We start from the raw sequence: 14,265 nt of genomic DNA, 5'->3' as shown, positions 1-14,265 counted from the left end.
GCTCCTTTTTTAAAGAATGTGGATCATAAAATAATTATTTAATAGATCTGTTGACAGAAAGTGTTCACATTAGCAAATGCATTTCATTTTATAAAAGCAATGCTGCAACACAGCTGGAAACCAGATATCAAATGAAATAAGCAATTATGTACAAAGCATAAAAATATCGTTCAATAGCCATGTGGCATTTCGTAAGTCAGTAGCTCTCAATTCTCGTAGAAAGACACGTGTCATTATCAGGTTTGCAGATGTAAGAATATTTCCAAGGATAATGGCCTCCCCTTTTTTTTTGTTCTACCTGTGCCGCTGAAAAGGGCTCGCAATGATGGCTTTTTCTCCAGGCGTCTGACAGCTGGGTGCCCGCGACGCATTACGTGCAGGTGGTCACTTAACTTTCGTACGGAAATATTTACGACAGGAGATTCTGCTACCGTGGTAGTCTCATATAAAAATATTTCACAGGTCAAGAATTAGCGTTGCAAATCTGTAGAAACAAAACCCTATAAATATAACAGTGTCCAAAAAAATTTTCAGTGGCATTGTGATACATTCATGCATATACACACACATTTCATAACTCTTAAAGTACAATTCTTGGTTTCCAACAACCTTTTCATAAATCAAAGTCCCTAACCCCTACTCCTTATTCCTTACCTTATTACACATATACATATTCATATTCATCAACACGTCTTCAATATTTCATCATAATAGCTACTTAGCATAATCAGATTCCTCATATAGCATCAGCTTATTTATCATAAACATCCCTCAACAGCATAGTACACATCGTCGTCGTAATAATAACATCATAACACTTCAGTCAAATCTCAAAATCGTCGTAGCTTCCTCCAATAATTAAAAAAATTCTCTGCTCATGTCAAAAGTGTCATCTGCCTCAAACGTACTTTAAAAATCATGATCTCATACCAAATACATCATTCAAAGCTCTCATAGTATCACAATGATTCCGAAAAAATATGAACAGTTTACAAAGTACAGACAAAATACAGTTTCATAAGTGTGAAGTTATCCAACTGTATAATTGCGTAAACATGTGTCACTGATGTAGTAAAATAAATGTTTGTCTCTCTCAGTTAAATGATCAGATAGCTGTGTAATTTGTGTGTTAGAGGAATATGGTACCGATGTGTAAAGTTGTATAAGCAAATACCATATTAGCTAGGGCTCCTTGTGCTTGCCAAACACATGGTACACAAAGTAAGCGTGTACCCCCCTGAGGATAAATGTAATTATACCCTCAGGTGTTACAAATTACAGCAATGGAATGAAATGTATCACGGAAAACTTTCTTTGTAATTAAAAAATCTTTGAAAATAAGTGTTTTAAGTATAAGATTAATCACTCAAATGCGTGTCCTGTAGCGCTAAATGCGCGTCTTGCTGTAAGATAATTCTGTGGAACTGTCGTAGTTATCGTCCTCTGTAAGCAAAGTTCTGCTAAAGTCAATGTACTTACCTCATGATACACAAAAGTGAAATGCTTTGCGTATAGATATCTTAGTTATTACGCTTATTGGCGTGATGAAGAAAGTACTGTACAGTAACGTAATGTTGTGCCACGAAAAAGGCTGTCTCATTGTTGCTATACCACAAAAGTTACTACTAAAACATGTTCTTTCCAGAAGAATTCAGAAAACTGTGCAGATATAAAACAGATACACCGCAAAAGCAACATTGTAAATTGTCACTCATTAGTAGCGTCGTGATAAAAATCGTGTAGCTGTCACATAAACTAACCTCTGTGTCATCTGGTATCTCTCAGAAAGTACTTTAAACCCAGAATGTATTTTCAAGTAAACCAAAATGTTGCATTAAAATCTCATTAGCAGTACCAGATATAATGTTACTTTTCTCGGAGCCAGCCGGCGCACGTGTATGCCTGCGGTGTGAGTCATTGTCTGTCTCTTTGTTGCCGCGCGTCGTTACTGGGATTAGGAGGCCTAACTTCCACAAATTCGCCTTGCCGAGAGGGCCCAGCTCTGTTTAAAGCTCGCCAGTTCTGATGGAATTCAGGTCTGTCGTTTTGTCGGTAGTTTACACAGTTTCTTTCGTGTCGGTCACGTGGTGGAGAATTTCTCCCTGAATCGTAACTCTGCGCCGAACTGTTGCGTCTGAAGTTATTCTGCCTCCCTTGATAATAATTGTTTTGGTTACCATATTGTCTATTTCTATGGTTATCTCTGTCATATTCATTTCTACGGAAATGCGATCTTTCTCTGTAACTATTACTACCCTGGCAACGGTTGTCATACGGGTGGTGTCTATTTTGGTCACGATTTGTGTGGTGAGAATAGCCTTGTCGTGTCAAATTATTACTTCTTTCATCGAGGAATTGCGACGGATGTGACCTGTAATTGTTGTGTTCCTGGTTTCGCGTTCCGCGATTGTCAGTGTCAATTTCTAGTTCTTGTAACAGTCCCTGAAAAGCTTCAATGTCGTCTTTGCAACGTCCTGCCAAAATAATATGTCGTAAATGTTCAGGCAGTTTGATTAAGCAAATGCGGATGAGTTCTGAGGGGCTGTATGGGTCTGAAAGATACTGATTCTTATGCAACATGTCTTCAAAATATTTCACAAGACTGGAGAATTCAGATTGTTCGAAATGTTTCATCATTATGATACCATGTTTTACTCGATCTTGTGTGACTTGAGACCAATATGCTGAGAGGAAGGCATGGTAAAACTCTCCTTCACTGTGGCAATCATGAATTACCGATCGCATTCTTACAGCTGGTTCATTCTCTAAGTAGCCACACATAAATTCTAATCTGTGTTCCAACGACCAGTTGGGAGGAAAACAATGAGAGAATTGATGGAGCCATGCTTGTGGATGAATGTCGTTGGCAGAATTCTTAAACATTTTGAATTTACGTGTAGTAATGAACAGCTTATAGTCAAAATCATCGTGTCGGCGAGTAGCATCTCGGTCATAGTTACGTCGTTTCGGCGGTTCCATCTCAAAATTCGGCGTACCTTGCCAACTTCTTTCACAATTTCCGAAGTGCCCTGTGTTGTTATTTTGTGTCTGTTCCGTATTTGTATGTCCCTCTTCCCGTATTGGGGCGCGAGTGTCCTCTGAAATACGTAATTCTTGTACTACTTGTGCCAACTGATCTTGCACTTCCCGGATTTCTCTTTTGTACTGTGTATTGATTTGATTTTGATTTTGTTTGAATTTTCTAATTTGTTCATACTCTTCTGTGTCAGTGAAGGCTACAGGTGTTGTGTCATTCAGATCATCATCTACCTTTGTAGATAAGTTAGTGAACTGATCTGAAAGTTCGGCTACTTTATCCGATAGTGAAATCATTTCCTCTGTATGTTTTTCTGAACCAAGTTTCAGAGTGTCCATTTGTGTTGCAATCGTGTCTACTGTGACCTTTAAGTTTTCCTGAGTTTTTGCAAGTTGCATAACCGAATCGGTAGATGCAACTGAGTCAATTTTAGCTTGCAAGGTGTTGTGATTTTCATGAAAAATAGTTTGCAGTTCTTTTATGGCTGCTTCATGATTCTGTAATGCATTTTCATGCCGCGAAAAAATAGGTTGGAAATGCTCACAAATTTGTGATTTTACGTCATTACAGACTTTTTGACATTTCGATTCAATGTTATGTAACTCACTAGTTAAATCTTCACGTGTTTGTTCAAGTGTGGTGTCTAACTTTTGAAGATTTTGTTCCATTGTGTCTAACTTTTTGAGATTTTGTTCCACTGTGTCTAACTTTTTGAGATTTTGTTCCACTGTGTCTAACTGTTGCTGTGTTTGTCTCTGGTGTTGTTCCATTGTGTCTAACTTTTCAAGCTTTTGCTGTGTTTGTCTCTGATTTTGTTCCATTTGCTGCATTAATTGCAATAATAATGTATTAGTGTCTGGAATCTGTTTCTCTACGCTTTTCGGCAGTGCATTTGCACCGACAACATTCACATTTTGACAAGCAGAAAATGTGTCTTGACTTATTTGAGAAAACGGTGATGACCCAAAACCTGAATCTACAGTATTTGCGAAATTGTGTCCTGTCATTTCGGATTCCTGAGGCGAGCTGTTGCCGACCGATCGATCGATAATGCTTCCCTCTTCACTAATTGTTTCACTGTCCACGCCATTGTTTGCCGCCCGCTCCATTTCCCTATGCTCAATTACCAAATTACTACTTTGAACATCAGTTAATTCATTACTCGGTGGCGCTAACACACTGCTCTCATTTTCACTGTCATTTCTCAGTTTACTTTGGAGCCTAGTATTACGTTTTTCACACGCCATTATTGTCACAGTATTTCACGCGACAACACAGAAAAACACAATTTGAAGAGCAAAAATAAGAGAACACATTAACATAACACTGAAAATAATATCTAGTTAATTACAGCTGCGAAATACTTGGTGCAAATCTATATGCATGCCACAACTGTTTTACTGTACAACTATGAAAGGCTACAACTACAAAGGAGATTCTCTCTACAATTACGCGCTAGCAATAAACAAAAGCTACACTAAATACACAAACTACAAGAAAAATCAGAAGATTCCAGTGAGGTATCCTAGGCTAAGGGTCGACACATGAAACGTCCCCTTTGAACAATTCTTACAAGACTGTCCTTAAACTGACACACAATATTTAGCGCAACGCAATCTGACTTTCAAAATTCCCTACAAAAGAATGGCCCTGACTAACATTAAACTATACCTTTCACAAATCACTTACCTCACAAAAATCTTCGCTGCTCAAGCTACTGCAATACAGCGAGCGCCACTACTGCCAGCTAAATAAAAGATTCAAACTACTGAAGGCACTAACTACTGATAGGGATGGTTAGCAAATGAAAGATATTAATAGAGAACAAACAATGTATTTACCTTGATATCATCATATATAAATATAGCAGTTCATGACAAATTTCAAAACTCCGCCATCTCTCTCCCCACATCCACCACTGCTGGCGGCTCACCTCCAACTGCGCAACGCTACGCGCTGTTCACAGCCAGCTGCCTAACACTACAATGGCGAGTATTACAACAATGCAAAGCAGCCACAGACTGCACACAGCACAGCCAGTGATTTTCATATTGAGCGCTACGTAACGTTGCCAATAAGAAAACATAAACAGCCTACTTACATAGAGAAAACATAAACAGCCTACTTACATATTTTCTTAAGATCTTTGACAAAGAACTGTTTGCACATTGTTTGTGAGGCGATAATAATTGTGTGTGTGTGTGTGTGTGTGTTTGGGAAGGCGGAGGCCATCAAAGAACTTTCATTAAAGCGCTATTGTCGCACTGAAAACATTTTGTGAGTTGAATCTGGTAGTGTAAAATATACATTGCAACTTGTCAATGAAAAAACTAAGAAATCATTTCGAATCATTAGCATTTTATTTCAGAGCACTCAGTTATGGATAATTATGAACATAAATGTTGTGAGTCACACTGGTTGCGAAATGCAGAGCAGTAGTAACAGATGACAAAACTGTAAGTTATGCGTATTTATAAAAACTAGAGATTGTCGCCAGGTAGCGAGCATAGAGAGCACCGGTCTATTCAGAACGCACCACCTTGCGCATTGACTTGCAGAATCTTTTGCAAATAGATGTTGAAAGGTGAATCTCAAGACACCAATTAGCGTTCCACCTGAGTAGCATGTTTAATCACTATAATGTCAGGGCCTTGAGTACGGAAAATATGCAAAACCTTCAGGGGACTGGGAGACTGTTGCCCCCTGCTTATCAACGAGGCTACATTTTAACGGGTTAGCGGGTGTCTCGTTTGGTAGGAGCCTTATCATTTCTTTTTCTCAAATGGATCGCTGCCCTCCCCATCCTTGAACATCTGAAGGCCGTATGAACTGACAGGTGGCTACATCCGCCACATCTGGAAGCTGGTATTCCTCTTCTGCTGCGACCTCTACGGTCGCAGGTTCGAATCCTGCCTCGGGCATGGATGTGTGTGACATCCTGAGGTTAGTTTGGTTTAAGTAGTTCTAAGTTCTAGGGGACTGATGACCTCAGAAGTTAAGTCCCATAGTGCTCAGAGCCATTTGAACCATTTTTATTACGTTTGTCTTTATTGTGTCACTTACTATTATTTCTCTAAATTTTACGGGTAGGTTTTTGGCTACACAGCTGGTTTTCCAGCACTTCGATTACATTCTTACAGGAATCAGTTATTTCGCGAACATTTGCGCTGCACTCCTTTGTGCACGCAAGATAACCGTTGTTGGTCTACCCTGGTGTGGACCGTACACACTCAAGCAGAATACAAAAACAAGTGTTTTTCGCGCTAGGCGCCAAGTGGACGTCGCAAACGAGAGCGAGGCGACTAGTATCCGTCCATTAAAAAAAACCGCACCAGCGCGGTTTCAAGTGGACTCGCAGGCCCGCCCGAGCGTTGTTTGCGCGCGGCTGCAGCCGCAGGTGGCACACAATGCGCCACGGTCCGCCGGACTTCCCAGCTGGGCTCATTATCATTAGCCGGCCGCTCCCATTGTGTCCGCGCCGTGGGCAGACCGCCCGCGCCCCTGCGCGATAGGCAACTCAGCGATACGGAGCTGCGCGCTAGCCGCCCGCGGATGACGGGGCCGTGTTGTGGGGGCGTCGCGGTTCTAGGCGTCTGGCCCTCTGCTCGCATTTTATTAAATTGTGCCATTGCTCCAGAAATGTTATCTCCTTTATTTAACTAAGAAATCAAGACTTTGGTCACTGGTGCAGATGGAAGAAAGAGAATCATATGAATAGGACAAGACACAATGGAATAAATAAAATATTTCAGATCCGTAGGCACCTATAACTAAAGGAAGATACACGTGCAAGGAAAAAAATCAGAACTTTAGTGACTAAGCAAACATCCAACAGGAAGGTGAAAAAAGAGGAGGAGGAGGAGGAGGAGGAGGAGGAGGAAGAGGAGGAGGAGGAGTAGAAGAGGAAGAAGACGAAGGAGAAGGAGAAGGAGAAGCTACTATCTCATAATCTTAAGAAGCAACTGAGAAAAAAACTTGTTAGATGTTTTGAACTGTGTGCTTTTGGAAGACACAGAAACATGGAGATTAGGGATGCATGTGGGGCAAAGAGAAGGCGTGTGCATAGTTACAGTCATTAGATGGCCTCTAAATGGGTATCGTAGAATCAGAGCGTACGTAGGGTAGGTGTGAAGCACCCAATTCGTCGATGATCAGGACACCCTGCTGGTGATGATGCCATCTGTTTCTGCTGTGTTGGCTGAAGAGCCAACACCGTGTTACGAATGGAGGCCGAAATGCAAGCGTTTTAGCTCACGCAGGCTGACGTGAGGTCTGGAACATAACAAGAAATGAGAATTCAGAAAGCGGACGTAATTAGTTTGATACTTAACTTTAATCCATTAATGATGAACGTCGCTCTTGACGGTACATGAGTCACAATATTATCTGTTCAGAAGACATAGTAACTGAATATGGCGCCTTGCTAGGTCGTAGCAAATGACGTAGCTGAAGGCTATGATAAACTGTCGTCTCTGCAAATGAGAGGGTATGTAGTCAGTGAACCATCGCTAGCAAAGTCGGCTGCACAACTGGGGCGAGTGCTAAGGAGTCTCTCTAGACTAGACCTGCCGTGTGGCGGCGCTCGGTCTAAAATCATAGACGATGGCGACACGCTGGTCCGACGTATACTACGGACCGCGGCCGATTTAAAGGTTACCACCTAGCAAGTGTGGTGTCTGGCAGTGACACCACAGTTTCCATATTCAAGATACCGCCACCTCACACCGTCCTATGCTACTTTCTGTGCTTTCTTACTTACAGATTAGCGACATTTTCTGTCAGAATCCACGTAAACTGGTTATTTAATCAGACGTTGGTTTCATTTCATTAGGAAATTTTAATTGGTCTTTTACCTCTAAAAATGTGATCTAATTTCTACTGATTCCTCCGCGATACGGTATACGTATTATGTCCGCACTTACTGATAAATAGGTTTAACAATGAAAAAGCTACGCGCGTCGTTGTCGACCTAATTATACGCCGAACTTTTATCTCTTTGTACATATGGCCTAATTGCAATAATCACTAATTAAGGCCTTTTATTGGTTTATTTTTGTGTGGATGAAATACAGCGCGTGTGCCGGTAATATCTCATGGTAATTATTTATCTGCCGCCTCACGCGTGCGTATTACGGTCTATTAGCTCCCTGTGTGTCGAATGTTTATTGATAACTGTGCCGTTCTCGATAGTAGTTGAAACACGTGACTTTCATATAGAGCACGCACCGCTAATTTCTCTTACGTAAAAAAAAACAGTAGATATCAGACATTGCGCTACAATTGAGCAACACGATAGAGAATCCGAATGTCACGGGCAGTGATGGAGTCAAGGTGATGGGAAAACTGGTTGAAGGAACTGCAATCACCTGGAAATCTAAAAAGTACGTTTATCTCATCGACGCAGAAAAGCTGACTGCACGGATGAAATACGAAACGGTATCTCATAAATAATAAGCGAAGAATTATATTATTGGAAGCCGTTACTAGAAAAATGAGCGAAGACAGCAGCAAATTATTAACATTGTAGGATTAAAATTCTTTCCGGTGTTGAGTGTAAATAGACATAAAAAGAGGGATATACGTCGAGTGCAGAATTAAGTTGTAAGAAGTACACTATTACTCGCAACTTTTATGTCTTCCATAATACTTAAAACATGCATATAGCAGCGCAATTACTTGTGGAATGAGGTCAGGCAGGCAAGGATCGAATGCGCACGATGGATTAAAGACTGTGGTTGGTGCACCGGCCTTCCTTGTTGCGGTTTTTAGGGGATTTCCTACGCTCGTTTAGGTAATTTCAGGGCTGACCCCAATTTACGCCTCATAAAATACGATACACAAACAGTTAAAATAGGCTCGCACATAGAACAAAGTAGGTACAATTCACAAATAGGTAGCGGACGCGGCGTCCATCTCGGAGGCAACTGACAGTTATCGCTGCAGGTAGATTATGCGGCAGTGAAGAATACAATAATTTTGTCAAATGTCGAGTAAGCAGAGCCCGTAATAGATAAGATTAACGCTGAGGAGGAGGAGGAGGTGGAAAAATGTTCAAATGTGTGTGAAATCTTATGGGACTTAACTGCTAAGGTCATCAGTCCCTAAGCTTACACAATATTTAACCTAAATTATCCTAAGGACAAACACACACACCCATGCCCGAGGGAGGACTCGAACCTCCGCCGGGACCAGCCGCACAGTCCATGACTGCAGCGCCTTAGACTGCTCGGCTAATCCTGCGCGGCGAGGAGGTGGAGGAGGAGGAGGAGAAGTGGAAGAATTACTTGTGTTCTTACATGACATGAGACTTTGGTTATGAATTAAAATAGGAATACAGTGTATGACAGTGTCAAATATCGAAATTAAGCTTGTCCCAAAATTGCAAAATGTGAGGTAATATAGCGCATGGCCATGGCAAAATAGCACAATCAGGAAGGGACTATGCTGTTCAAGCAGATGTGCTGGCACTGACGTTTGGTGTAACAAAATAGAGGACCATAGCTCCATGAAATATCTTAGTGATTATTAATAGTAGCAAGTGGTGACTATTCACTAAAATGCCAGAGCAATCGCGTAGTATCACAATAATCTGTAGTCGGCGGTAATAGCTCCGTCTCAGGTTCTATAAAATTCAAGGACCTACAGATGAGTTGATACAGGTTGTTCCACTAAGAAGAATAAAAGTTCTTGGAACTAGTCAGTGCAGATAATTAAGCGCGCTCTGGTTAGAGGTCCACGAAATTCGGATTTTGGAAATAAATTTTTATTCAAGTCTTATCGTTATTATGCGAGACACTATACAGATGTGATAGTAATCCGTTATATTAGGAACTTCAATAGGTGATAAGAATGGCTATGGGAAAATAATGGGACTAGGATCCACTTCGTCCCCATTTTGTGCTCTCTCGTGGTATACAGACAACAGCGCAACGCAGTGAATCAGCGTTTCAGTTGTTGGTTTTTCTGTTGCTAGGAACTCTTTCGGTTTATTTGTTTTTTAAATAGTTAACGGAGAGTTTAAGCATACAGCTTCTTGAATCCGATGGTATGTCTCGCAGCAGAAGGCGAGACCATTGAGAAAATATTGCGGGTAGAACGACGGCCTGAACCCAGCAAACAAGGCTCGGCGAATTGCTGTGACAGAACGGACGCGTATGTGGGAGGACTTAAGTTCGAATCCTCTTCTGGCCGACCAGGTCGAAGTTAACAATGGTTTCTCCAAAGCTACTCAGAGCAAATGCGATTTCCTTTTCTGTCCTCCCCTGTTTCCGAACACTGATGACCTTCATCGACACAATGTTAAACAGCAGTCTTCCTTCCTTCTCTCTGACACCCAGAACCCGTTTACTACTCGAACTACATATTTCTTCGCCTATATTTTCGCAGGTGCCATTTGTTGATAGACGGGTACCGTATATTCATTTTTGTAACATATCAGCGATAAACTGAGCTTGGGCCCCTTAGATCAGAGAGCATATTGAGAACCTTTCCCCCTCGTCCTAAGCCAAGGAGTTGTGGCACCCACATAGTACAGATATTCTTCATGTTAGAGTTGGGTTGAAGAATCACGTAGAAAGGCGCGACGGTACTTTCATCTCTCTCTGAATTTCCTACATCTGCCGTAGTACAGTGACAAATACGACTGGTTAACATACTACAGGCTGAAGTGGTCCACACGATCTCAGCAATGTTGTTAAGCACAGGAGACATGACCTCGAAGCTGTGAATGATTATTACTCTTCAAGAAATAATTATTCCATAAGACAGGTCTCACAACTGCTTCCTTTCGACGAAATATCTTTTGGTGCGATCTGATTAACGATTGAGTAAAAATGATGGGCTGCTTTAAACCATCAGAAAAGCAAGGTGAGTCATTTCCGTACTGAACCTCGCACTGTCCACCTTCATCGGTGTGATCATAGACGGCAGTGTAGTAGAAAAGCGTTACGTACATGTGTGCTCAACAAGTCAATAGACGGTGAGAGGCGCCATACTGCTGAGCTGCTGTATTACTCCATATATGTGGGGTGAAGGAAGAAAGACCACATCTCTTGCTACCGATCACAATTTCCCTTATCCCATTCTCGTTCATACGCGAGATATGTGTCGGACAATTTATCCCGAATATCGCTTCTCTAAACTTAACCAATACAGAATGAGATTTTCACTCTGCAGCGGAGTGTGCGCTGATATGAAACTTCCTGGCAGATTGAAACTGTGTGCCCGACCGAGACTCGAACTCGGGACCTTTGCCTTTCGCGGGCAAGTGCTCTACCATCTGAGCTACCGAAGCACGACTCACGCCCGGTACTCACAGCTTCACTTCTGCCAGTATCTCGTCTCCTACCTTCCAAACTTTACAGAAGCTCTCCTGCGAACCTTGCAGAACTAGCACTCCTGAAAGAAAGGATATAGCGGAGACATGGCTTAGCCACAGCCTGGGGGATGTTTCCAGAATGAGATTTTCACTCTGCAGCGGAGTGTGCGCTGATATGAAACTTCCTGGCAGATTAAAACTGTGTGCCCGACCGAGACTCGAACTCGGGACCTTTGCCTTTCGCGGGCAAGTGCTCTACCATCTGAGCTACCGAAGCACGACTCACGCCCGGTACAGTTTTAATCTGCCAGGAAGTTTCATATCAGCGCACACTCCGCTGCAGAGTGAAAATCTCATTCTGGAAACATCCCCCAGGCTGTGGCTAAGCCATGTCTCCGCTATATCCTTTCTTTCAGGAGTGCTAGTTCTGCAAGGTTCGCAGGAGAGCTTCTGTAAAGTTTGAAAGGTAGGAGACGAGATACTGGCAGAAGTGAAGCTGTGAGTACCGGGCGTGAGTCGTGCTTCGGTAGCTCAGATGGTAGAGCACAAAGTTATTGACTGCGGATGGTATCGTCAGAATGGAAATAATGAGGTCACTGTAAAAAAGTCAGTAATTTGGCACTTATCTTGAGTGGATTCCCACGTAGATTTCGTCGAAGTCGTTATGGCTCATCTTGTTGATTCTAGGGTGATTCCACTTTGACTGCTAAAAGGTCCAGATCTGTATTTTAGCAATATTTGAAAACCTTACAAATGCGTTTTTCAGGAAATTCTTAATGATCAAACAATCCCAGATCAGAACAATGGGATGGTAGAAGTAACTTTTGACTTGGTGTTCACGATCCACATATTTATTAAACGTCTTGTAAATTCACATATACTTCTGCTTAATTGTCACATCATCAAGAAAACAGTTTTGTATCAATCTTCATATATTTAATTTCCACTTTAACCAAACGCAAGGCTTAACTGTTCTTTTACAAAGCGAAATAACAACTTAACTTCTACAAAGTGAAACAAAGACTGCTCTACGCGCATTCGCGCCAAAACGGTTACAAGGAAGACAAAGATTATGACAGTCTCACAGAAATGAATACACACAAGAACGATATCACTGTAATACATCGATACATCGGAGTACCTATACATTAATAAAACCAAATGTGAATTTTGTCACAAAAATATATCTGTTACTTCGCAGAAAAGCAGTACGATATTAGTGGTATCGAGAACTGAGGTTGGAGTGCCGTAATGGTCACGTAAATAAAGAACCATTACAAGCTGCACCAAACGAAAACACTCCACCACTATCTGAGAAGCAGATTAACTTTGTTCTGCCAATGTAAATACCTATGTAAACCTTTTTTATAATAAAGTTCATATTTAGGCACATGTATTCTTTTCAAAATAATATTATTCCTTTCTTCCACACAAATTTCGAGAGTCCGAGGTGCCAATAGATCAAAGTGATCCCGGTCCTGTTCACATAGAATTGTCAAGACTTTACTGTATTAGCCTTGTTGTTAGTAGCTATTCAGATCTGGTGGTATTTTGACAGACTTGCAAGTTCGACGAACGAGTAGACGTTTTCATGTCAAAGTGTTGGAGAGAAAGTAACATAGTGCACCGATTATCTAAAAGTATGTCACCTAGCTTCACGTATGCAGTTACCTTTATACAAGCGCCACAGTATGATAGAACCATCGGAATGCTGAAACTGTTCCGTATGCCTTCCCCACTAATTGTTCGCAATGTTCTCGTTGCGCGTCCTATTCCAGTGAGACAGGAGACCACGGATATTCAGATCACCGAAGAGTCTCCGATGATGTAGCACTAATATCGTAATCTGTAGGGTTCTTTTTTTTTTTAGCTTTGATATTTCCACAGTGAAGTCCGACACGCCAAGTAGAAGTACTAGCACAGTCGATGGGATATTTATTGCAACTGCGTGGGAGCGATACTCTACAGTAGACGAGCACTGTGGCAGCAGCTGCTCTGTTGTGTTCATCTGACTGTCACCGGCTGCTCGCCCCTGTGTTGCAGGACCCGCAGGCGAGCTACGACGTCAACAACCACGACGAGGACCCGACGCCGCGCTACGACCTCATCGATACCAACCGGCACGGCACGCGCTGCGCCGGCGAGGTCGCTGCCGTGGCCAACAACTCCGAGTGCGCCGTCGGCGTCGCATTCGGCGCCCGCGTAGGCGGTGAGTCCGGCCTATAGGCGCCAGCTGCGAGCGCACGGCGCTACCAGCGCGAGGCGAGCTAGTCTCTGCCGTAGTCAGGTGCCGCGCGAACCGATCCGTAATGCTCCCGCAGTTAGCATGGGGGTGATCACGCGCATTGCAATCCTGGGCTATTAAAGAGTCCGGGGTGTTGGCTGAGGACGAAATGAAAAAGGAGTGGAGTGCTGTGAGGAGAGGAGAGGAGATGCAGACGCTACATGAGGCTGTGCGATAGGTATCACATCCGATGGCTGCTCTTTTCGGTACAGTAGTAGGCCTAAAACATTGCACTCTAGCCGGCCGCAGTGGTCGTGCGGTTCTGGGCGCTACAGTCTGGAGCCGAGCGACCGCTACGGTCGCAGGTTCGAATCCTGCCTCGGGCATGGATGTGTGTGATGTTAGGTTTAATTAGTTCTAAGTTCTAGGCGACTGATGACCTCAGCAGTTGAGTCGCATAGTGCTCAGAGCCATTTGAAGCCATTGCACTCTGGTTGGAAGCCTCAGAGACAGAGCCCATGTCTCATGGACTGCGGATCAGATAGAGTGCTGATTAACACCTGCAAACTTTTTCATGCTCCCCAGAATTCGAGTAACTGTCTCAGAAACATCGTAATTTGACAGGACATTCTCCTGGCCCCGTAAACCGCAGTCTGTTTAGGCCTTCTTCCCTTGCCCTCTGCTGGC

General features: G+C 42.7%; 1 protein-coding gene across 1 annotated transcript in view; it reads left to right on the top strand.

Annotated features, from left to right (window-relative positions):
- Window positions 1-14,265, top strand: part of LOC126413181 (furin-like protease 1, isoforms 1/1-X/2) — a 232,847-nt gene that overhangs the window by 145,671 nt on the left and 72,911 nt on the right. The window contains exon 4 of the mRNA XM_050083077.1: window positions 13,398-13,563. Coding sequence (XP_049939034.1) covers window positions 13,398-13,563 — 166 coding nt within the window. The remainder of the gene's footprint in view (window positions 1-13,397; window positions 13,564-14,265) is intronic.

This window comes from Schistocerca serialis, chromosome 7 (assembly GCF_023864345.2).
Source record: "Schistocerca serialis cubense isolate TAMUIC-IGC-003099 chromosome 7, iqSchSeri2.2, whole genome shotgun sequence".
NCBI classification, from domain to species: Eukaryota; Metazoa; Arthropoda; class Insecta; order Orthoptera; family Acrididae; genus Schistocerca; species Schistocerca serialis.
Note: the sequence above shows the minus strand (reverse complement) of the source record. Positions and strands in the feature narration are given on the sequence as shown.